The sequence below is a fragment of the Cupressus sempervirens genome, chromosome 1 (assembly GCF_028749045.1).
Source record: "Cupressus sempervirens isolate cs-2001-9-10 chromosome 1, ASM2874904v1, whole genome shotgun sequence".
NCBI lineage: Eukaryota > Viridiplantae > Streptophyta > Pinopsida > Cupressales > Cupressaceae > Cupressus > Cupressus sempervirens.
The window spans coordinates 891,119,523-891,143,023 of NC_143118.1; the positions used below are offsets into that span (position 1 = coordinate 891,119,523).

The following is a 23,501-nucleotide window of genomic DNA, read 5'->3' on the forward strand; positions in this document are numbered from 1 at the left end:
TTGATGAATTTGTTATGTTTCACGTTTACATTTCTGCAAGTTGATTTAATAGTAACCTACAAGTTTTAAGTGATTGCATAATCTTATGGATGCATGCATGATGATAAATATTTTATGGGTTCACTAAGCTATGAAAAGTTTTATTTGTACATCTGGACCTTGGATAACTCATTCACCCCCCTCTTAGTTATTCTAAAGAATTCCAATAGTTGGTATCAACTTCTTAAGAGGACTAGTTTGAAGGTACTAGAAGCACAAAGATCAAGATGTCAAAAAGAGAAATAACTAAGCTTAATAGAGATAAATTTCTTGCATGAAAAAGTATAGTGAAGCTACACCTTGGGGGACTTGGAGATCATGTATGATCTACCATTACTCTTGAGCATGCTGATCATGTTGGAGCCCTAACTACTAAGGATGTGAAAAAGAAGAAAGAACACAACTAGACAATGTTAGAGATGGCCTCTACCCTAAGCTATGCTAGGTTTGATGATATCAAAATTCTTGATAATGCAAAGATAATGTGGGATGCTTTACACACCATCTATGGAGGAGACAAGAATCTAAGAGTCTTAGAGGTAAGTTTGATGATATGAGAATGCAAGAAGGTGAAAATATTGCTCAATATCGATCAAGGATAAAAGATGTTGTTAATGTAATAAGAGGATCTACTGGTACAATAGATGATGATATATTACTAAGCAAAGATTTAAGAACACTACTACATATATATGCTATTAGATTTTCTGCAATACAAGAACTGAGATGTATACCAAGGAATGTTCTAACTCTTGAAGGTATGGTAGGTAGACTCATTGCTTTTGAGCTATTCAACTTTGATAATTACAAACCTAAAAATATTGAATCTACTTTCAAAGCTAGGTTGTCATTGAAAGAACCTAATGTGAAGAAGAAAAAGACAAAATATGTATTCAGTGATAGTGATACAAACAAGGAAGATGTAGATCAACTTGAAGCACTACTAGCAAGGATATTTAAAAGAAGTAAAGGCAAGATTAAAGGTAAACTTCTTATCATTTGTTTCAATTACAATGAGCTTGGTCATTCTGTTGCTAGATATCTAGAGAAGAAGAACTATAGAGGTTGTGACAAGTACAAAAGTAGAAGAGATGAAAATAACAAAGATTACCAAGACAAAGGCAAGAAGTCTTGCAAAATTACTGAAGAAGATGAATCTGATGAACATGATGATGAAGTGGTGTATGTTGCAATGAAGGAGAAATCTAATGAAGATGAGGCAAATCCATTGGTGTCTTGTGTGAACAAGAATGATAGATGGATCATTGACAATGGGTCTTCACATCACATTACTAGAGATAAAAGTAAGTTCATTACCTTGAATTTTTATGATGGAAATAGCGTAAGATTTGGTAATGATGCACCATGTTTGATAAAAGGAAAAGGTTCTATCAAACCCATAGAAAAGATTTTATGTGACAATGCTTACTATGTGGAAGGACTTAACTATATTCTGTTGAGTGTGTCACAACTAAATAATTCAGGATGTAAGGTTGAGTTTGAAAACAAGATTGCTAAGGTACATGATATTGATGGAGAACTAATTGGAAAGAGTGATCAAACTAGGAGTAGTCTATTCTACCTTAATATAGAGCATGCTACTTGTCTTGTTCTAAAATTTGATGATGTGCGGCTAGGGCACAAGAGGTTGTCATGGTAATTTTGATAACTTGGTTAATATTAGTAACATGAGAAAAGTTAGAGGTTTTCCTAAGTTGAAAAATCCTGACAATAAAATGTGCAAACAATGTCAATTATGCAAAATGAAAAAGTCAAGTTTTAAGAGTAAAACCCATACCTCTAAAGGAATACTAGAGATTGTTCAAACTGACTTGTGTGGACCAATTGAAGTGCAAAACTACAAAGGAGATAAGTACATTATGTTTCTTGTTGATGATTATTCTAGAATGATGATAGTTATGTTTCTAAAACATAAATCTAATGCATTCCAAATGTTTAAGTGGTACTTAGCAAGAGTTGAGAAGGAAATAGGTAAAAATCTAAAATGTTTGAGATTTGATAGAGGAGGAGAATTTATATCAAATGAGTTTGAGATTTTTTGTAATGACAAAGGAATCAAAATATAGAAATCTACTCCTAGAAACCCTGCAAAAAATTGAATCTCTGAAAGGAGGAATAGGTATGTAATGGACTATGCTAGGACACTCATAATGGAGAAAAATGTTGTTTTGAAATACTAGAGAGAAGTTGTAAGTATAGCTATCTATACCTTGAACCATGTACAAGTCAAGAAAGGTACCCATTCTACACCTTTAACTATGGTATGGATACTCACCCAATGTAAAATATTTTAACGTATGTGGAAGCAAATGCTTTACTCTCAAAGATTTAAAGAATGGTAAACTAGATGCAAAAAGTGAAGAAGGTATATTCATAGGTTATTCCACAAGAAGTAAAGCTTATAAGTGTTTAAAGATTAATACTAACAATGTTATGGAAAGTGCAAATGTGAAATTTGATGAATATATAAAAGTATATGAGGCTAAACCTATGAAGGATCTAGAAGAATACAAATCATTTGTATACTTTTATGAAGGTATGCCTACTAAAGAAGATGTTGTAAATAAAGTTATTAACCAACATCAAGTTTCAGTCACTATCGAGTCACATACTATGAATGCCAAGTTGCATTTAGGAATCGAGCTACATTCAAATGTTGAGCTGTAGAATGAAGTTGACGCACATTTTGATTCTAAGATCAGTGCATCTGAAAGAAATGCTAAAATACCTGATAGAGATGTACATAGTGACTCTGAAGTTGAAAGACCAAATGAAGAAACCAAAGCTGAACCAAGAATGTCTAAATACATCAAGAGACATCATCTTGTTGCACAAATCACTGGAGATAAAGATGCTAGACCAATGACAAGTAACAAGTTGAGAAATGATACATGTTTGATAAGCATGAAAGAACCTAAAATAGTGAAAGATGCCTTAGAAGATGTAGACTAGACTAAATCCATGGAAGAAGAGATTAAAAAAATTGAGAAAAACAAAACATGGACTCTAGTTCATAGACTAGAAGACAAAAATGTGTGTAATGCCCGCCAAGGTATCCAAAGAATTAACCTAAAATTTCACTAAGTTTGGTAGCATTTTTATTTTTTTTTTAAACATGAAAGTAAATACCACATATAACTTATACACCATAACGGAAGCAATAGCAATGTCCATCTAAAAATAAACATAACATACATAACAGATTACATTCTTTAAGGATCCCTTAACATTGAATTACATCTAAATCAACTAACATTAACAACCACATGAAATAATAATGATAAGTCTAATGTTTATACATTACATTTCTAAATTCTCAATCATCCATTGTACATGTCATAGGTTATGAAAAGCCCAAAGGAATATACATATGTGAAATAAGGTACATCATCCTAGTCTAATCCATGATATATCAAAGTAAAGATAATCACATGATACACATGATACATCATCATAGAAGATATATACATCCATCATAAAGATCAAACATAATAAACTAAGTGCATGATTCCTCCCAACCATTAATAGTATCATTAGACCATCATGGGTCCTAGCCATCACTCTGTGCCTAACATTCCAAATCACCAAGGAGATCATCAGTGTTAACACAGTAGGAATGTCACTCCTAACATATACTATATCATATGTAGAAAGTAATCTAACATGCAAATGTAAGCATAAGATAACATCATCTAACATATGCTAGTCATCAGTGAAAGGATACATATCCACCATCATGAAGGACGCATCAGCCATGATGTCTCAATGGATCTCAAATGATAAGAGTGGAAAAACACTACCACCTAACCACGTGGTACCTAAGTGGTCCACTCCCATCGTGCTGAGGAGATAATCTCAAGTCCCAAACAAGCTATCCAAAATCACAAAGCATAAATCGCTATAAGTCCAAGAATCCTAAAAGTATACCAACTCAAAGGTTCCAAACACAAAAACTGACATCTAATTCCCAGAGGCACACAAAGACATGTAGGAACCTACTATGCAAGCGGGAAAGTGTCATCGCATATATCATGTAGAAGTTACCATGGTAGTTAACTAAACTCCACAGGTCCCTACTGATCCTCATGCGGCCACTAGTATCCTCTCATACGAACAAGGCATACTATGGAATGCAAGGTTGCAACCATGCATTCTCTCTACTCCATCCTAGTATGTACAAGCACTCGAGGCATGGGTGAGAACAAAAAAATTATCTTTTTAGGTTCATTTAGTTAGTATTAGGTGTGAATTTTTTCACTTATTAACCAACTTACATGAGTTACCCTTGTAGCCTCTTAGGGCCCCGACCCCCATTGCAAGCCACTTCCCATCACTACAAGCAGATATCCTACCCTAAGCTCATGGAATCATAAATCTCAAAAATCACAAAAGATAATCCATAATAAGAACATCAAATAGCACCAAATCTCCATGAGCAAACATCCATAGAAAATCATGACCACAATAGCTCTTTATTGGCAACTGAAGCATCACTGATAAGCAAAAGTATCCATTGGTTCTCAATAACCAAAATATATCTCAACTCATACTGATCGAAGACTCCAAAATGGTTGAGTCAAAACATGTCACAACATGACATCATAAATCAACATTTCAGTCCCATCATGGCAACTAGAAAATATCCCAAGGATAACTGATTGATGACTCAAAAATGGTTAAGTCAAGTGTCTCATAAATAGGAATCTCAACTATAACAATCAGTAATTACAAACATTACATAGAGCATTCCATCACATAACCATGGTTGGGTTTATAAAGATTAGAAATAAGACATCATCACGACATCACAATCATAACCCCCCAAGCCTCTAGTAGACATCCTATAACTGGTCAACACTAGTCAACCCAAAACCCAAAACAAATAGCATATAGAAAACACAATGCAAGCACATGTTTTGGTTTTGCTAAAATTACATACTTGAATAGAGTGTAGAGGTTTTAGTTTTTGTATCGAGTTTTAAATAATGAATGGAGAATAATTTGAATGTTTTTTCCAACCCATGTATTTGTTTAAAAAAAGTTTCTCTCCCAAAACCATTAGACTCAATTTTCTAATTATATTGTTTATATAAACATTGTTCAAAATTGACTCCTATCGACTTCCAATAGTCAATTAACAATTCATTAATTGCATGATTTAAAACTTCGATTAAACACATTCCAATGATTAACCTTAATTAAACCAAGTTTAATTAAGTTTATTATTATTATTATTATTATTTTGGCGAAAAAGTGGTATACCACTTAGATATATATATATATATATATATATATATTAATAAAACTTGGTTCAATGGTTCATGAAGGGAAGAACCAATAAGAAACCCTTCAATCGTCACCAAATACAAAGAAATTCTGAAAATAATACAACTAGTCCATCTCAATGTAACTAAGAACAAAAGCTCTCATGAAATTTGAGCTATTTACACCAAACTTTGATGTCAGACTGTTACCTATCACATTATCTAAGCCCCACATTGATACAAAGACCTCTTGAGAATATAAGAAAATTTACAAGTATCAAAATCACAAAATACCCCTAAGGGTCCCGAAACAAATTAAACTATAGGTTGATGCAATATATACAATCCACTCTGCGACTAGATGCTACCAATCCGCTGCAAAATTTGAGATCACTAAAAAATGCAGAGAATGCATCAACAAACTATGCAACTCATTCCCAATCCATAAAAGAAGGATCATCATCATCATACAGATGCCAACGGGCCATTGGGTTGTCAATTTGAAACACAATACTTGACCCCTGTTCATGAAAAGCCACAAAAAAGCCAGCTTGTTCCTGAGTATGTAAAGAATGTGAAACCTCATGCCCATGAAAGAGTAAGTTAGAAATGAAAACAACTTTCTCTCAAATCAAGTTTGCTTCTACAAATGACATAATATCTCTGTGATTCCATATAATGGCATCTAGTGGGCCCAAATCCCTATTCAAAACTATACTTTTCAGATTTAACAGAAAGCTAGAAAATCTTGGATCCCTTCTAAGAAACAAATTTGAGAAAACACCCCCAACTGGTGCTAAGCCCAATGACAAATCATATTTCCTTAGTTCTTCTAAGATCATTGGTTTATCAAAAGCATTATATCGAATAACCCTATCCATAATCCAAACAGTAGTTTCACAATCCGAGATGATGTCCATGACATACGATAAGAACAATGAAACCGCATGCGATGGCATGATCATTCTCGGTAAGGCAGGGTAGAGAAAATCTGGTCCCAGAATTCCCAAGACATCTTCATAGCATTTCAGACACCTCAATTCAAAAATCTCCTTCAAATTGAAAGTGGACAGCCAACCAAAAATTGGGACTTCACTAACATAGCATTTCCTTATCACCCTAAAGAACAAACCATTCCCTTCCATTGTTCTACGAAAAAGCAAGATCACTTTCGATTTCACTTTCAGTTAGTTTGGGAAAGAAGTGAAAAATAACAAATCTCATCATACTTAAATCGACCTCTTTGCACATGAGAAAATCCATTCTCATCAATTGGCTCTTACTCAAAACTGAAAATAAATCATACATGCCAATCTGAAAGCATAGAAAAGTTGTAAATATGATTGTAGATTTTAACATACGAAGTACCAAATGTGATTCACTGTCCATTCATGATACATGAATGATTAGAAAATCACATGTCCACTTGATGACAAACTCCCATAACTTGAGATCCCTCAAATTCACAAAATTTTCATCGATTATGTAGTATCAATTTTATCCTTTTCGATAGCTTTGAAAAGATTGGGGAATAAAATGACATCAAATGAACTCATTACCATGTGTGGGGTTTCTAATTCATATCCTAGGTTGGACAAAATATCCGCAACCTGATTACCTTCTCTCAGAGTATGTGAAAATATAACGGAGTTAAATCTTTCTATAATATTCCATGCTTGAGATAAAAGATACCCAAATTTCCAGTTACCCACATGGCGCTGGATACAAGCATTAATCACCAAAGTTGAGTCACCCTCCAACTGAATTTGTGTATAATTCTTCTTTAAAGCCAATTCAACTCCAAATAAAAGAGCCATTGCTTCTGCACAGTTATTAGTACTTGATGGAATTTTTCTTGCTAATAATTCGATGACCCTGCCTTCATGATCACAGATACATACCCCTATACCTGAAGAGCCTGGATTACCTCTTGAGCATCCATCAAAATTTAACTTCAAGAATCCTTTCATTGGGGGAATCCAATGTACTTTTAGTTTTTTTTCTTTTACCCTTGGCCCAAAGATAATCAAATTATAACTGGGAGAAATTAAGTTAAGCCATCTATTTGACATTAAGATATCCCAGGCTATTAACATTAAATGCTCATTAATTTTCTTCACATAAGCCAAAATCACTTCAACAATTGCACTCTCTAACCCTTTCAACAAACCTCCTAAATCAGAATGAAGTTGTCTGAATATACGTTTATTCCTCTCCCACCATAAAGCCCAAATAACAAGAGCTGGGATACATTTCCATAAACCAGCATAAAAGGAATGATTATTTGAAGAAGGCCACCCATTGAATAAATCCCAAAGTGTGTTTGGTAAAGGAAACATGACATTTAACTTCTGCATCACAAATTACCAACATTCTTGAGCCACTTTGCACTGGACAAATAAATGATCAACTGATTCTGATTCCTCTAGACATAACACACATTTAAAAGTCTGAACTATATTTAACTTATGTAGTCGATCCCCTGTCAAAATCCTCTTCCTAAGTTCCAACCATACGAAACAACTAGCTTTTGGGAGAACAACTGAATTCCAATTAAACATAAATGCTCTGGATTTCTTCATATCTGAAGTCTGACGTGAAACTGCCAAATAACCCATTTTGACCAAATATTTCCCCTCCTGACTAGGGGCCCAAATTAACTCATCATTATTCGAAGACACCAAGACCAATCTAGATTTACATTCATTAACAAAATCATTTTTAATCTCCTCGAGTATGGGGAGATCCTCTGGATTCTTCCACGTTACTAAACCTGATGTAGCATCCACTTCTTTAAAATAATCATTAACATGAGCTCCCTAAAACTGACAAAAGACATGTTTCCATTTCTTGAAGGGATACAACATAGTTAATGGTGGGAGACCATTCCAAGAGTCCTCCCAGAATAACACTGAGGAACCCTTATTAACTTTCCAAAAAAGATATTTTGAAATCAGATCTCGTGAATTAGTCGTAAAGTTCCAAATTGCAGAACCCTTTGGAAGATTATCTAGTGTAAAAATCCTGGAAGGGAGTGATGTATCTAAATATTTCCACCGCATAATTTTGCACCACTTAGCATCTTCTCTATCATACATAAACTAAACTAGCTTAGCACCAAAAGCTTTATTTCTTAATTGTAAATTTGGCAAATTTACACCCCCACAGCTTTTGTCAATTGTCAATTCATTAAGAGAAATGAATGGAATTTTCTTTGCTCCTGACATGTTATCAGACCATAAGAAACCTCTGATTATGCTCTCAATCTGCTTAATAACATTTATAGGTGCTGATAAAATAGAGAAAAAGTAGTTTGGAATAGCGGCAAGCATAGACTTAATTAACAAAATGCGACCTGATAAAGATAACCACCTCACCTTCCAAGAAATAGTTTTTTTCTTGATCCTGCTAATAATATTGGTCCACTAAGAAGATTTATTACTTCCCATAAAAAAAGGAACCCCCAAATATGAGGATGGCAGTTGATCCTATTCAAACTATAAAATCTTACAAATTCTACTACAAACTTCAGGCCTTGTGTTAAAAAGGAAAATCTTGGATTTAGCATTGCTAATCTTTTGCCCAGAAAACTTAGTATATAAGTCCAATATTACCTTAATGTATTTGGCTTCTTTAATACTTGATAATCCAAACAACAAGGTATCAGCTGCAAACAAAGAATGAGTAACAACTATCTCCTTGCTACCAAATTGAATGCCCTGCCACTGATCAGACTGCTGGGATTTAATAATAGCTCTACTAAGAGCTTCTACCAATAAAATGAATAAGGCCAGAGAAAGTGGATCTCCCTATCTGATACCCTGAGAGGATTGGAAGAAGCCTTCTAAAGAACCATTGATGAGAATAGAGAAATGTGCCCTTGATACACATGCTTTGATCCACTTACACCATTTTTTCCCAAAACCCATCTTTTCCAAAACTTTAAAAAGGAAAAACCAATTAACTCTATCGTACACTTTCATCATGTCTAGCTTTACCACAAAAGAGGGAATTTGCTTTTCTTTAATGAAATGCAAAGTTTCATGTGCCACAATTGCACCCTCTGGAGTCTCTCTACCAGGAACAAAACCCCCCTATTCTGAAGAAATAATATTTGGCAAAATTCCTTTAAGTCTGAGGTAAATGGCTTTGGTGAATATCTTATATATGGTATTACATAAAGAAATAGGTCTAAAATCTTAGAATTATTGTGGATCACCTTTCTTAGGAATAATAGCCACATTTGTGGCATTAAACTCTGTCAGCATAATACCTTTCTTCCTAGATACCTCTAAAGCTAATAATAACTCCCAGCTAAGAACATACCAACATTTATGAAAGAATAAGGCTGTAAAATCATCAGGTCCTGGAGCTTTCTCAGGCGGGAAAGATTTCACCACTTCCCAAATTTCCCCTACGGTAAATGGCTTCATGAGTTCTATATTATCCTCTTTCAAAATTAGATTTGGGATAGCATCAAGAAAATTAGATAGTTGATCTTCACATAGTACATCTTCATTCCCCGAAGTAAGTAGATCTTTAAAGAAATTAACCCCAACTTGCTTAATTTCTGCTTCTTCTTTAATAATCTTACCAGACTTGTGATCTACAATAGAAAAGATGACATTATTTTCTTTCCTCTTATTTGCAGTAGCATGAAAATATTTCGTGTTTCGATCTCCTTTAGAAAGCCAAAGTTCCCTAGATTTCTGCCTCCAGTATTCTTCTTCTCTACTACATAACTCCACCCACTCAGCTTGTTTATCCTTTTGCAATGAGAATAATCTTGAGTTCAGTCCAAATTTGAGAATGTCTTCATTAATCTCTGACAATTGCTGAAAGACAACTTCCTTTTCTTCAAAAATAATTTTAAAAACATGTTTATTCCAAAGCCTGATCTTACTTTTAAGATGCTGCATCTTTTTGAAAAATTGAAACATGTGATTCCCCTTAACTACTGGGGCACTAGTCCACCATTGTTTGATTAATGGAAGAAAATGGTGATGCAGGAGCATCCAGAGGTATAAGGGCAATCCTGTGTCACCCAAAAAAAAATTGTACTTAGACTTAGTTTCTGTTTCATGTCTTTTTGGATACCCATTTGGGTCAAATAAAGGTTCCAACTCTCACAGTTCCACTATTAGTGTGTTTGAAAATCTTTAAAAAATAGGAGCATGCAATTTGGCCATCGTTTTGGTGACCTAGAAGGTGTGAATTGGCCAGATGATTATAATTGTGATTTAGAGCATTCTAGAAAAAGAATCAGGTCAAAAGGCCCCACGGTTTGAAAGTTATTGTAATTTTTTGAGTTTTGGAGACCCCCTAAGAATGCTTCAAAGTCAGGTTAGGGGCATTAAATGACCTTGAAAAGGGAAAAAAAAATGGGGGATGAGCAAAGCTTGTCCACAGGGCTATAGAGCGCTTCGAGAGCTTTTCAAAAATGTAAACGATTTGTCAATCGGAGCTACGGTTCAAAAGTTATGCCTCCCGAAAGTTCGACTACCATTTCTAGATTCTTCTAGATTTGCACCAACTTCTAACGCAGCTTCTGGAACCTTCTATTTTGTCGGTGGATGCCTACTAGCACTTTCTAGAATGTACTCCTAGTCCTTAACCCTCTGGGGTCTATTTAAGGAGATTTTTGGCATTATAAAAGGCAGTTCGGAGTGGAGTTTGAGAGGAGGTGCTAAAAGGAGAAATATTCTCCAGATTTATGTTATTGTAAGCCCTTAGGGCATGTTTTGAAGTTTATTTTCTCTGTACTATTTGTACTAGCTTATTTTCTCAGTTAATATAATTTTCCCTTTCTGTTGGTTCCATTCTGTTCTTGGGTTGTGTCCCCATCAAATGGGGATGCCTGAACCACATCCTCTCAAACTTAAAAGAGGATTTCTGCTTATTCGAAGACCTATGTGAATTCTTGTTTATATTTAAGGCAACTAGAAAGTGGTCAGAACCTGGAAAGGATAAAATTTTTGAAGAAAAACATAATGGAGTTAAATTCCAAGCTTTAGCAATCAAAAATTTATCAAGCTTCTCTGCAATTTGCAAGAAACCATCCCTTTTATTAAACCAAGAAAAAATACCATTTGAAGAACTAACTTCTGACAAATCATTCTCACAAATAAACTCATCAAATTCCTCCATCATTTTTGTAGAAGGGAAAATTCCCCCTTGTTTTTCTTTAATGTCTTTGATAGCATTAAAATCTCCTCCTAAAATACAATTTTGATCCCCTAAATCTCTGAGTTTGCTAGAAATCACATTCCAAAGCTTGATCTTCTCAACACCACTCATTGGCCCATATACATTAAATATAGACAAAGAAATATCAAAGTGCTCAAAATGACAGCATAACCATCCCATTCCTTTATCAGTTAAATGGCCTGATATTGTTTTAAGATTCCATAAAGTTATTAAACCTCCTGACGCCCCATTACTTGATACATGGACTGATTTCCAATTTTTCCACTTAGAGACTGTATCCTGAAATTTACTATCTGACAATTTTGATTCTTGCAGTAAAATTATGTCACTCTTTGAGTTATCTAATAAATCTTTAATTTTGCTCCTTTTTTCAGTGGCATTTATGCCCCTGACATTCCATGTAATGATCCTCATAATAATGCCAGGGGACCTCTGGTCCTCCTGGTAACTCTTTTAACTATTTTGAATTTTTCTTCCAATGTAGATTGGATCCCTGCAGCAATTTCCTCTTTTTCTTTCACACTTTTTCTTTTCCTACCACGAGTTTTTGGAGTGTGAGCAACATTCTGTTTAATAGTTAGAGTTTACATAATAGATAAGGTCTGTAAAGAGTCAAAATTTCCCTCCTCAACCTCCTGAATTTTATAAGAATGGCAATCATCTTGATTGCAAGCTTCTTGCCAAATCCTATCTGCTGAGCCCTGGTGCCAATCATCATCCTTATCTGATAAATTGACTTCCTGACTATCTTCTTCTCTATTAATTTCATCTACTAATACTTGAAATTGCTCAAATATAATGAAATCAGATATCTCATTTGCCAAGTTATCCATTTCCTTATCTACATTGTGACCTCTCTTAACATGCTTCATAATTTGTTGACATTGTGGAATGAACTCAGCCAATGATGAGTTATTAAACATAACTTGATGAGTAACAATATCTTCATAATTCCACTCAAGATTATCTCTAGAAACCTTATGATTAACGTTGAAAGAGATCTCTTTACATAAGGAATAAGTGATCGTTAAATGGAGGACTGAAATAGCATATTCCATGAATTTAAATTGATCCTTAAAACTAAAACCTATAATGTAGATAGGGAAATGTAGAGAAAAATGACATTTAGAATTCTTCCTTTGACAAAATAAGCTATGACATTGAGGCATTACCTCTGAAACTGGAAGCAATTGCTGAACAGATAGAGGTTCCTAATTATACTTCTTAAGAAGACCCGCTTGTTGTTTGAAAATCCAATCTTCCATGATTGACTCTAAAATCGAGCCATTCTTCCCACTGATCCCTGTAACCACTGTAGTGCTAACCCTTGTACCATCCAACTTCTTAGCAATAGCCTTATCCCGACTTGAATCTACTAAAACTGGAAGCAATTGCTGAGCAGAAAAAGAATTCTGATTGTTTTCCTTTATATAACCCACTTGCTGATTGTATCTCAAATAATTAATGATTGACTCAAACAACGAACCATTCTTCCCAAAATTCTCCATAACTACTATTGTGATGTCCCTTGTAGCATCCAGCTTATAATCAATAGCCTTAACACAACTTGAATCCTAATTTTGCAAAATTGCATTCATGTTATCTTGTTGAATTGGAATCTCCTGATTAATCTCGATAGCGTCTACACTTTTGATCCAACTTGAAGACATCTCTACACTTCCATCTGAGAACTTCACTATTTATTTCCAAAATTTACAATTTTTAGCTCTAGTAGAGTGATCTTCACATACCATAATTCTATTAACATTGTAACCAGGACAAGCAAAATTAAAAGTGACCTAGCGACATAGAGTGTTTGTCAATTTCACCAGGATCTTGAATAACAATCTTTTGATAACAAACTACCCATTTCAAATGACAAATTAAATTGTTGGGAAATGATTTTTTATTGCTCATCAAAATACAAACCCTAACTGAGATAAAAATATGCTCATAGGGAATCAAATCATGTTTAATGAAGATTCCTATCCTATTTGCTATGAGTTCAATAATCTCACGATCTCTATATTCCAGAGGTAAGTCTGGGAATTCTACCCAATGTGGAAAGAAGATCACATCATCAATATTTGGAACAAAATTTGGTGAAAAAATAAATGTAGATAATCCAAAGCCCTTGCAGAACCAACCTTTAAACTTGTGCACTCTGTCCCTGTCCAAAGCTGATTGAAATAAAACTATAAAACAATTTAAGGCTGATTCATGAAACAATAATTCTTTCATACCTTCCCAATTTTCTTTTAACCAATCTAGAATTTCTTGCCTATCTAATCCGTTCTCTTGAATTTGCACACGTAGTGCTATGTTTCTCAAAAAATCCACATGCAGTGCTAAAAGCTTTTTTGGGATATTGATCTCAAGCATTTCTTGACTAATGATATCAGTATTCTACTGCTACATAGTTTCAGGTTTCTTTTTCCTCTAGATTTGTTTAACCTTTATGTTCTTTTGCAAACCCTTTCCATTGTTTGAGATAGAATTTGGATTAAAGGCAACTCGCATGGAAGAAACCGTGACCTTCTTATCAGACTTCATTGAATGTGAACCTTCTCCCATTTTATCATTTGTAAATTGATCTAACTCTACCAATTCAGCTTGATCCACTAAATCACTACAGATCCTACCATTAAAGGGTGTATTTCTGTCGCAAATATCAAACAGTTCTTGAAGCTTTTCCTTGCCTTTTGTTTTAACCAAAACCGAGGATTAATAAAGAACGATTTAGCTGGTTGAACCACCACCTTCTTATGGAAAATTTTCTCCCATGGGACATACTGCGCATTAATGTAATCATGTTCTTGAAACCCTCTGAATTTTGTGAATCTCACATATTGAAATTGTTTTACGTTTGCATTTGATACAAACCGATCTGCCCTGTCTACCTCTGTGCTTGCTCCTACTTGTTTGAAAGGACCCTGTTGAAATCCTCTGGAATTTCTCGCTCTGAATTTTTCTGCTCACTCGCCCATCGCTCTCAATAATTAATATCTTTCTGTTTTAAATAATAATTGACAAACTATTATTAATATTTTAAATCATTTATCTTTTAAAAGAATGACCCATTAATTCAATCTTTTAAATATAATAATTATTTATAACTTAATAATATATATATACATATATATATACATAAATATACATATATACATATAAAAATAACATTTTATAAAATGAAATATAATAATCAAATCGCAAATCGATTCATAACTTTTGAAGTCGATTACATATATTTGTCTGACAAAACGACACTGCGCAGAGGAGGTACTGTGCGGGGCTGCGACAATGTCGCAGAGCCTGCGACAGCAGTGCCACCAGCCTCTGCCATGTATATATAGTGGGGTGGGGGTATAGGCTTGTCCCTCCCTGCCCACCTTAATTTGCATTAATTTTTTTTAAAACAAAACAATCGTATCATATACGATACGGTTTTAATTAAAGTATTTTGCGAAAAATGAAAATCGCAAAGCGATATGACATTCGATTCTTCAATAAGATATATTTATATATATATATATACATATGTATGTATATATATATATATATATATATATATATATATATATATATATATATATATATGTAATTGTGTATATGTATATATATACATATACTTTTATATATATATATATTTGTATGCAGATCTGAATTAACATGTCCATAGCGATACAATTCTCAATAAATTTTCTAATGGATTTGGCTATAATTTAAACCCTAGTCTTGTGTTCTCTTCAAATCTGTGCATACAAAATTTTCTCAATTAAATATTAACTACCTATATTGAGAATGCATACAACCAAAATAGGGAAAATCCTCAAAAAACATATGGAAGACACGATGAAGACAAGAAGTGCAAGATGCGAAAATAGCATAAGCAAAATCACAAGAGTCTACCCGAATTCTGATGCTAATTCATTTTTTTTTAGAAGACCCATAGAGAAAGATCCTCCCTTCTCCAAAGTTCTCGAGTCCTCCAATGCTCCAAAATGCTCTCCAAACACTGTGTCTAAGCTTCTAGGAATGCCTGAATATAAAGAGTTCTCAGGAAGCACCTAGAATGTCTCTAGAAACAACTAGAAAGTGTAGACAACTAAGCATGAGTCTATTCCAACCTTCTAGATGAGTCATAAGTTTGTAGACACCATGTGCCTAATTGGTGTACTAACCCCCATGTTGTTGACATATGAGAAAAAGGTGCGTTAACTCCTAGGCAAGCTTATAACTTTTATTTTAATTTTTATAACTTTTATTATTATTATTTATTTATTACTTTATTATTATTTTATAATTATTATTAATTATTAATTTTTAATTTTCTTTTATTTAATTCTTTTTCTCAATTAATTCTCATTTAATTATTTTTAATCCAAAATATTAAAGATCATGATATAATATTAATTTCTCCAAATAATTAATTTATTAATTAAATCTATTTATTTAAGACTTAATTAATAGAAAATTCGACATAAACCTCCAAGATAATATATAAAAACCCATCATAGAACAATTCACACAAAATCAGTCTAAAGAGTTAAAAATCATGAATCATGTCATCTAACACATTCAGTGGGTAAAATATCTAGATACCTGTCCTACCTCACTAGGACAAATGGTTTAAGGGTTTGGAATTTGGACTTGATAATTTATCTCCCTTCTCTTATCATTGAGATAGTGTAATAGGGTACGCTCATCCTGGAAATTCAAGGAAGTCGATACTCGGTACCTGCAACCTGCATAAAAACCATGCATGTACATACAATATATATAATGCTAAGCTAAATAGGCAATGGCAGGAAGTGGTGCATCATGTAGATCCCAACTAGCAGGTGACTATGACTCCCTTCCTTAACCATATCAGAAATGCCATACAATAAGAGCAAACAGGCACACCACACACATGCAATTATGGGGTAAGTATCCATAATAAAGCACATGAGATAATAAACCATCTAACTAATCATCATCAATAACTAAAAGCAATACAATGATCATTATGCATACATGAAATGTAAAGTCTAAATGATCTCATCATATACCACTGAATCCATAACATAATGTCTGATAGTCTCAAAACAATATCACTAATCCATCAACATAAAACTAGTCTAGCATAGTCTGATAATAATAGCAACAATATGTTCAAAAAGATGTGAACGAGGGCAGACACTACAATGTGATTGGCTCCAAGTGGGTATATAGAAACAAGCTAGATGAAAATGGTGAAGTCACAAGGAACAAGGCAAGAATAGTCTACAAAGGATATGCACAAGAAGAAGGAATTGACTATGCAAAAAAAATTTCCTTTGTTGCTAGATTGGAAGGAGTAAGAACTCGGCTTGCTTATTCTACATACAAAGGTTTAAAAGTTTATCAAATGGATGTTAAATCTGCATTTTTGAATGGTATATTAGAGAAAGAAGTTTATATAGAAAAACTAGAAGGATTTTTTGATGTTATTAATGAAAACATGGTATGTAGATTACACAAAGATTTATATGGTCTGAAGCAAGCACCAAGAGCATGGTATGAGAGACATCATAATTATCTTGTAAAGATTGGATTTGAAAGGACTGATGACAATGGTAATCTGTACTTAAAGATAGAGAAACTAAAAGGTATTTTGTTATCCAAATGTTTTGTTGATGATATTATATTGGGAGGTCATGATGCTTTATGTAAGGCTTTTGTAAATGAAATGAAGTAAGAATTTGAGATGTCTATGTTTGGAGAGATAAAGTTCTTTGTGAGTTTGCAAGTACACTAGATGAAATATAGCATAAACATCACTTAGTCAAAGTATGTCAAGGAGATACTACAAACTTTTGAATTAGATGATTCCAAGCTAGTAAGTACACCTATGGTGATAGGACATAAATTGTCAAAGAATGATGATTCAACTAAGGTGAATCAAATATTATATAGGTCTATGAATGGAAAATTATAATATGTAGTACATAGTAGACTTGATATTACATTATCTATAGGGCTAGTTGCAAGATTCTTTGCTAAACCAAGGGAGAATCATTTGATGGCTGTAAAGAGAATAATGAGATATCTGAAAGGAATATAGGAATATGGTCTATACTATAAGAAAAATGAGAAATTTGAATTAAGAGCCTATATTGATGTTGATTTGGTTGGAAACATTGATGATAGAAAGAACACTAGTGGAGGAGCATTTTTCTTAGGCAAGATGTTGGATACATGGACTAGCATGAAAGAAAATTGCACTTCTCAATCTATTGTTGAAATTGAATATGTTGTTGTTGTAGTAAATTGTACAAACATTGTATGGATCAAATAGCTACTCAAAGGTATGAAGGAAGAGATCATTGAACTAGTGATATGTTATTATGATAATACAAGTGTTATAAATATATTAAAGAATCTTGTGATGCACACAAAGACTAAGCACATTGCAATAAAGTATCTTTACTTGATAGAATTAGTTCAAGATAAAGAGGTGAAGATGGAATATGTTAACACAAAAGAGTAAATTTCTGATATCTTCACAAAAAAATTACCTAAGGATGCTCATGAGTATCTAAGAGGTAAACTAAGGGTGATACCCCCATCAAAGGCTATCTAAGAAATAAGAGGAACACCTTGCATCAAACAAGTTGATTGACATATTTTACACATTGATGAAGTGGATCTTACTTTAGTGGCTACCTAAAGTAATCAAAGAGTTGACACTACAAATCAGTCACAAGCAAGGTGACAAAGGGAGAAACTAAAGAAGTTCATATCTGCATATTAAGATGACACAATCTTTGGAATTTTTGTCAAAGAGGGAGATATATACAAGATAAGGGAGATAATAACTGATCAAAAGAGATAAAGGAGAATCTACTGGTAAGGAAACTATGCTTTCTTTCCTTCACACTACTAAGCTTAAGGCTGACTCCTCTCTTCAAGGCAACTCCTGGATGTATAATGAGTTAATGAATTTGAAAAGAAGAATAGGAAAGATGCAGTAGGACTAGGATGTTGACCAAGCCAAGATCATTCAGCTAGAAGTTCAAATTGGTAATATCTTAGATAAGCTAAATGAATATGAACATAAACTCTATCTTTTGATTAAAGAGAGTGGCAACAAGATGGAGAAGGTCACTTCAAGAATTTTTGCAGCAGCTGCTAGCTAAGGGAAGAGAAATAATGAGGAAATCATGTCTCTTGGTCGACCAAGAAAAATAACAAGATAGAGTTCAAGAAAGAAGGTGGCTGAGGTAACTAGGGGATCTGTTGTTGATACCATCCAAAGCACTGCGGAGGCAAGAAAGGAGGTGGTGAAAATGATTAAAGAGCTATAATAGCAACTAGTGATTTTGGTAACTGTTCTTTGTTCTGGTGGTGGTTTCGATAACTGGTCTCTAGTCTAGGTATTTTATCTGGTTTCGATAACTTGGTTGTACTTTCTTGTATATCTTTTTCTTTTCTATGAAGGGTTTCAGATCCCTTCAAAACCTATTTTTACCTTAACCTAAAACTGATCAGAAGAGATACTAATCAAAAGAGATATTGAAGATAGACAATGTTAACAACACATAAAAGAACTAAACAAAGAGGGAGAAATCATACACATAGTATGAGGGAGAAATATTTGACTGCTAAGAAAGAAAGTGTCTATTAATTACATCTACCTAGTAAGAGGAAGATAATGTAGAGGGAGATATAAGAAGTAATTCAGAGGGAGTCATAAGGATGAGTTGATTGTATGTTGACCAGAATAGAACATAATTTTGTAACCTATTCAGAAGATGAAAGTTGCTGATAGAGGGAGAGATTTCAAAACAAGGAATTATTTTCTTTTTGGTATTATTTTGGTCTTACTATTTAAACTGAGTCAATTTGGTTGATCAATTTGGTTTGCCATCAATGCCAAAGAGGGAGATTGTTGAAAACAGATTGATACAAGTATGATAAATGTGTTTCAATCATTTTTTATCACTAAAGTCAAACCTTCTATTTTTATAGCAAGACAATTGCTTATATGATTTAAGTATTATCACTTATTTGATCGATGAAGAGGATTTGATTAAATGATGTAACAATAGCACCTAGAGGAAAGGTTGAGTAATGATATGAAAAGGAGTACAAGAATCAACTGAGATAGTGATATCATAGTGCATTGATAATCTACTTTTAGTTGCAAAGGTTGGTTACACTAAGAAATTTTAGAAGAACAAGCTAAACAAAGTTTGTTTTCCAAGCTTGACCGAATGGACAATAGGTGTCGAGAAAAGTTAGTGCAAGCCAAGCAGAAAATTAGTTCGAGCCAAGTAAAAGTCTATTTTAGTGTATGCCAAGTAAAATAGTTGATGCTGAGTAAAGTTTAGTTGATGTTGAGCACTAGTAAACTTTATTTCATGTCAAGTGATTTTATAGAGGATTTTGAGTAACATAGTTTGTGTCGAGCAACGTAATTTATGTCGAGCTTTATAAGCAAGTTAATATCGAGTGTTAGCATTATTAGAAAGATCATGAATTCGATGGATTTTGGGCTGACAATTTTTCTTTCTTAGATTGTGTGAACCATGTGGAAGATATGATTGATGAGCTAGTGGCACAAATTTTGAAGTAAATTCAAAGAGGATTGAAGTAGAAGTTTCTAGAAATGAAATGGAATGAGGGGTACATTCATTGAATCCTACCTAATCTATCCTAACCCTAAATTTGATGGAGAATGAATGAAAAAATATCTTAATTCTCTATTTATAGGGATGGTTGGTCAAAAGCAAGGGTTGTCCTATGTGAAAACCTAAGAAAGACAAGAAGTCTATGGTATTGCTTCATTCAGTGACCTAAGTGAAGAGTTTGCATTGGCAAGTTAAGAAAGAAGGCTTAATGGTATGGATGCTTGAAGGGTAAATAAGCTATCAAAGCTTAAGTGTGTAAAAGTCAAGTAGATTGGAGGACTAAAATAGAGATATGTAATTTGCAAATGGAGTTGTAAGTTGTTATCAGATTAGGCCTTACTATTACTCTCTAATAATTGTATCAATCTAGGGTAAATCCTTTGGATTAAGGTTGACCTAATAGTCATGTTAGAAATGGAAAAAGAAATCTATAAATAAGTAATACCAGGAAAGAATCTAAGTGACTAAATGCATGAAAAGATATTACCATAAAATAGGAGAGAGAAAGCTTCAAGCTCCAACACCATGAGACAAGATATTTGGAAGGGGAAAGCAAAGAAAACCCCTTGTGACATTATGAATGAGGCATGAAAAGCCTAAGAAGAGAGAGAGAGAGCAAGAGAGCAATGCTCATATAATAATTGAGAAGAGGAAGAAACCTCATTGTTGAGAAATGAGAGAAGAGGGTCATCTCTTAAATAGAGATGAGAGAGAGGAGTTAGAATGTAACTCCCATGTCTATGAATGCCACCATTCATAAGTGTGTGAGGCCAAGTGTGAGATTCCTCTTAAGGAGGAATAATATAAAATTAGAAATTACAATATATATTTGTCCTCACATATTCCACTAATGACAAAATAAGATGTAGTGGAAAAAGGACAAAAAGAAATATATTAGGATACCTTGGCTTATATCCTAATATATTATAACAATAAATAAAGGAGGTCTAACCAAGTGGTTTATAAATACACCAAGGAAAGATTACAACTTCTAACACCCCCCTTTAATCTTTACTTGGGGAAATTACGTCAAAGGGTATTAAACCCATAATTTTACAAAAATCTGCAACTTAATCTTCAATATGAAGTAATTTGATTGTCTTCAAGCCATATGGAACATTTTTAGATCCAAGAGAAGTACATGAGTCCTTTGAAAGTGGAAGCATATACACCTCTTCATATGTGGAAAACCAAGAAGGTTCCTTGATGGATCACCTGAAAAAAAAAAAACAACAAGACAAATATCCACAAGTAGAATGCCATCATATATGCAAATTGTTAGAAATGAAAATTTGAAATCCTTTTGAATAAGGATAATAAAAGTCTCATAGAGAAACAATGAGTAAAACATGTTACCACAAAACAATGGAGATAACTTGATATCAAGATAAAGTATATGCTCAAAAAATTGTCAACAAGGACAAATTGAGTAAAAAGCTTGATCAATTCTCTCATGAAAAGAATATTATACTAATGCACAAATGACCACAGACAAGGCCAACTAATGATACTTGCATCAATCTTGCATCAATCACGTGGATATAGACAGTCCACTTAATGAATCATCTCACTGCAAGCTAATGGGGGCGTCCCTCCATAACATGCATGACTCATGATCTAAGCAATAATGTATGTAGATCATTATCACATTAATATATGAAAATAACATAAAAGAGAGACATGCTGATCAAAGTAGAATTATCATGATTTTGTTAGGATAATCAAAAGAATGGATTATGAGGGTGTAATAACATATTGCCTTCAAATTGGATCAAATCATCTGAATTTGGAGGGAAAACTCCAATAATAGCATCCTCTTCATTGAGGAGCAAAAATGGAACAACAAGGAGGGAAACTCCATAAAAATTTTAGCTTTTCAAAGTAGAGCATATAGAATCAAATGGAGGGAAACTCCATAGAAATATCAATCTTTCAAAATGGAACCAATAGAACCAAATGGAGGGAAACTCCATAAAAATATTATCCTATCAAAATGGAATAGATAGGATCAAATGGAGGGAAACTCCATATAAAATGAGTGCATACCAATATAGGATGGAGGAATACTCCATGGGCCAGATAAGGAAACTATGTATCAGTTATACTGAGGGGACCTACATAGTTAACCTTGAAAAAATATTAAGCTCCCTACGCAACTCAAAAAAAAAATCATATAAATCATGTATATCAATGGTATAATACCATAAAGTGCCAACATGGGCATAGAACAATGCTATAAAAGCGTAAAATGCAGCTATGGGCACATCAAAATATCAAAATGAAGGCAAATGTGTAAGATTACTCATAATCCAATCAGAATTAAGTAAAATGATTTAAGGAAGATCAACTAAATATAGATATCAAGTATAAAATGCCATTGAGGGTAAACATGAGTACTCAATTCATTTTGTGAAGGTATAAAGGATGGACCCACCATTAAAACAAGAATCCTCCTGAATTATTATAAATGAGGATATTTAAAAAAACTTAACTTTTTATGTTAAAAATAAAAATAAAACTTTGATTAGTTTTAATTTTTAATTCTAAGATAACTTCTCAAAAAGAAAAATCCTCCTTAAACTTCTCCCTATTCTTACTTAAAACCATGTATAATAGTAAGAGAGATTTAAAATAAAATATGGCACTGGTGTTTGAGCTGTCTGACTATGAATGATTACATGCCAAAAATAGGTTGACAAAAGGCAATGATAAAAGCAAATGATACCTCTGTCAAGAGCTCAAAAAAGAAAAAGAATCTTGCATGCTAAAAAAAGGTTTTGATGGCTATAACGATATGGACAAGTTTGAAGAAATGATGGCAAAGTGCAATCTTCCTCCTCATCTACTACAAAGCCTCCAAATTAAAGTATTCGCTTTTTCTAAGTATGCAAAAGCAAAAGCGAGCAAAGTGTAACAACGGCAAAGAATGAGCATATCACTACAATAACCCCAACTATCTTCAACCATGATTTTCTATCTTTGTAGAAAATCAAAAAAGATCAGGGTGTATATGATCTCTATGCCGAGACCTATGCCATTTATCGTAGCCACAAGTATACTATTCGGTTTTACAATAGGCAATCCGTACAAGACCCACAGAGCACAATTCAGAATCGTCATAGCATATGGAATCCCTGAAAACCCTCGCATGTTTTTCCATTTGATTATCTTGTAAAAGGTCAAATCTGGCCGAGAGGAAGAGGAAATGAGGGTTGGATCAGGGGCAAAGTAATAGAGGCGCACTTCTTCCCTTTAACCCAAACTAATACTGCCATTGTCTCCCTCGTTGGCCTCAATGATTTCCTTTTCCACCGCA

The 23,501-nt window shown here is 33.6% G+C and overlaps 1 protein-coding gene across 1 annotated transcript; it reads right to left on the reverse strand.

The window, feature by feature from the left end:
• Positions 1–9,529: 9,529 nt before the first annotated feature.
• LOC149580722 (uncharacterized) lies at positions 9,530–11,945 on the reverse strand. The gene is made up of 2 exons (XM_089805542.1): positions 11,411–11,945; positions 9,530–10,179 (listed from the first exon to the last, which is right to left on the reverse strand). The coding sequence occupies exons 1-2, from the start codon at positions 11,943–11,945 to the stop codon at positions 9,530–9,532; spliced, it is 1,185 nt and encodes a 394-aa protein (XP_089661668.1).
• Between the last annotated feature and the right edge of the window lie 11,556 nt (positions 11,946–23,501).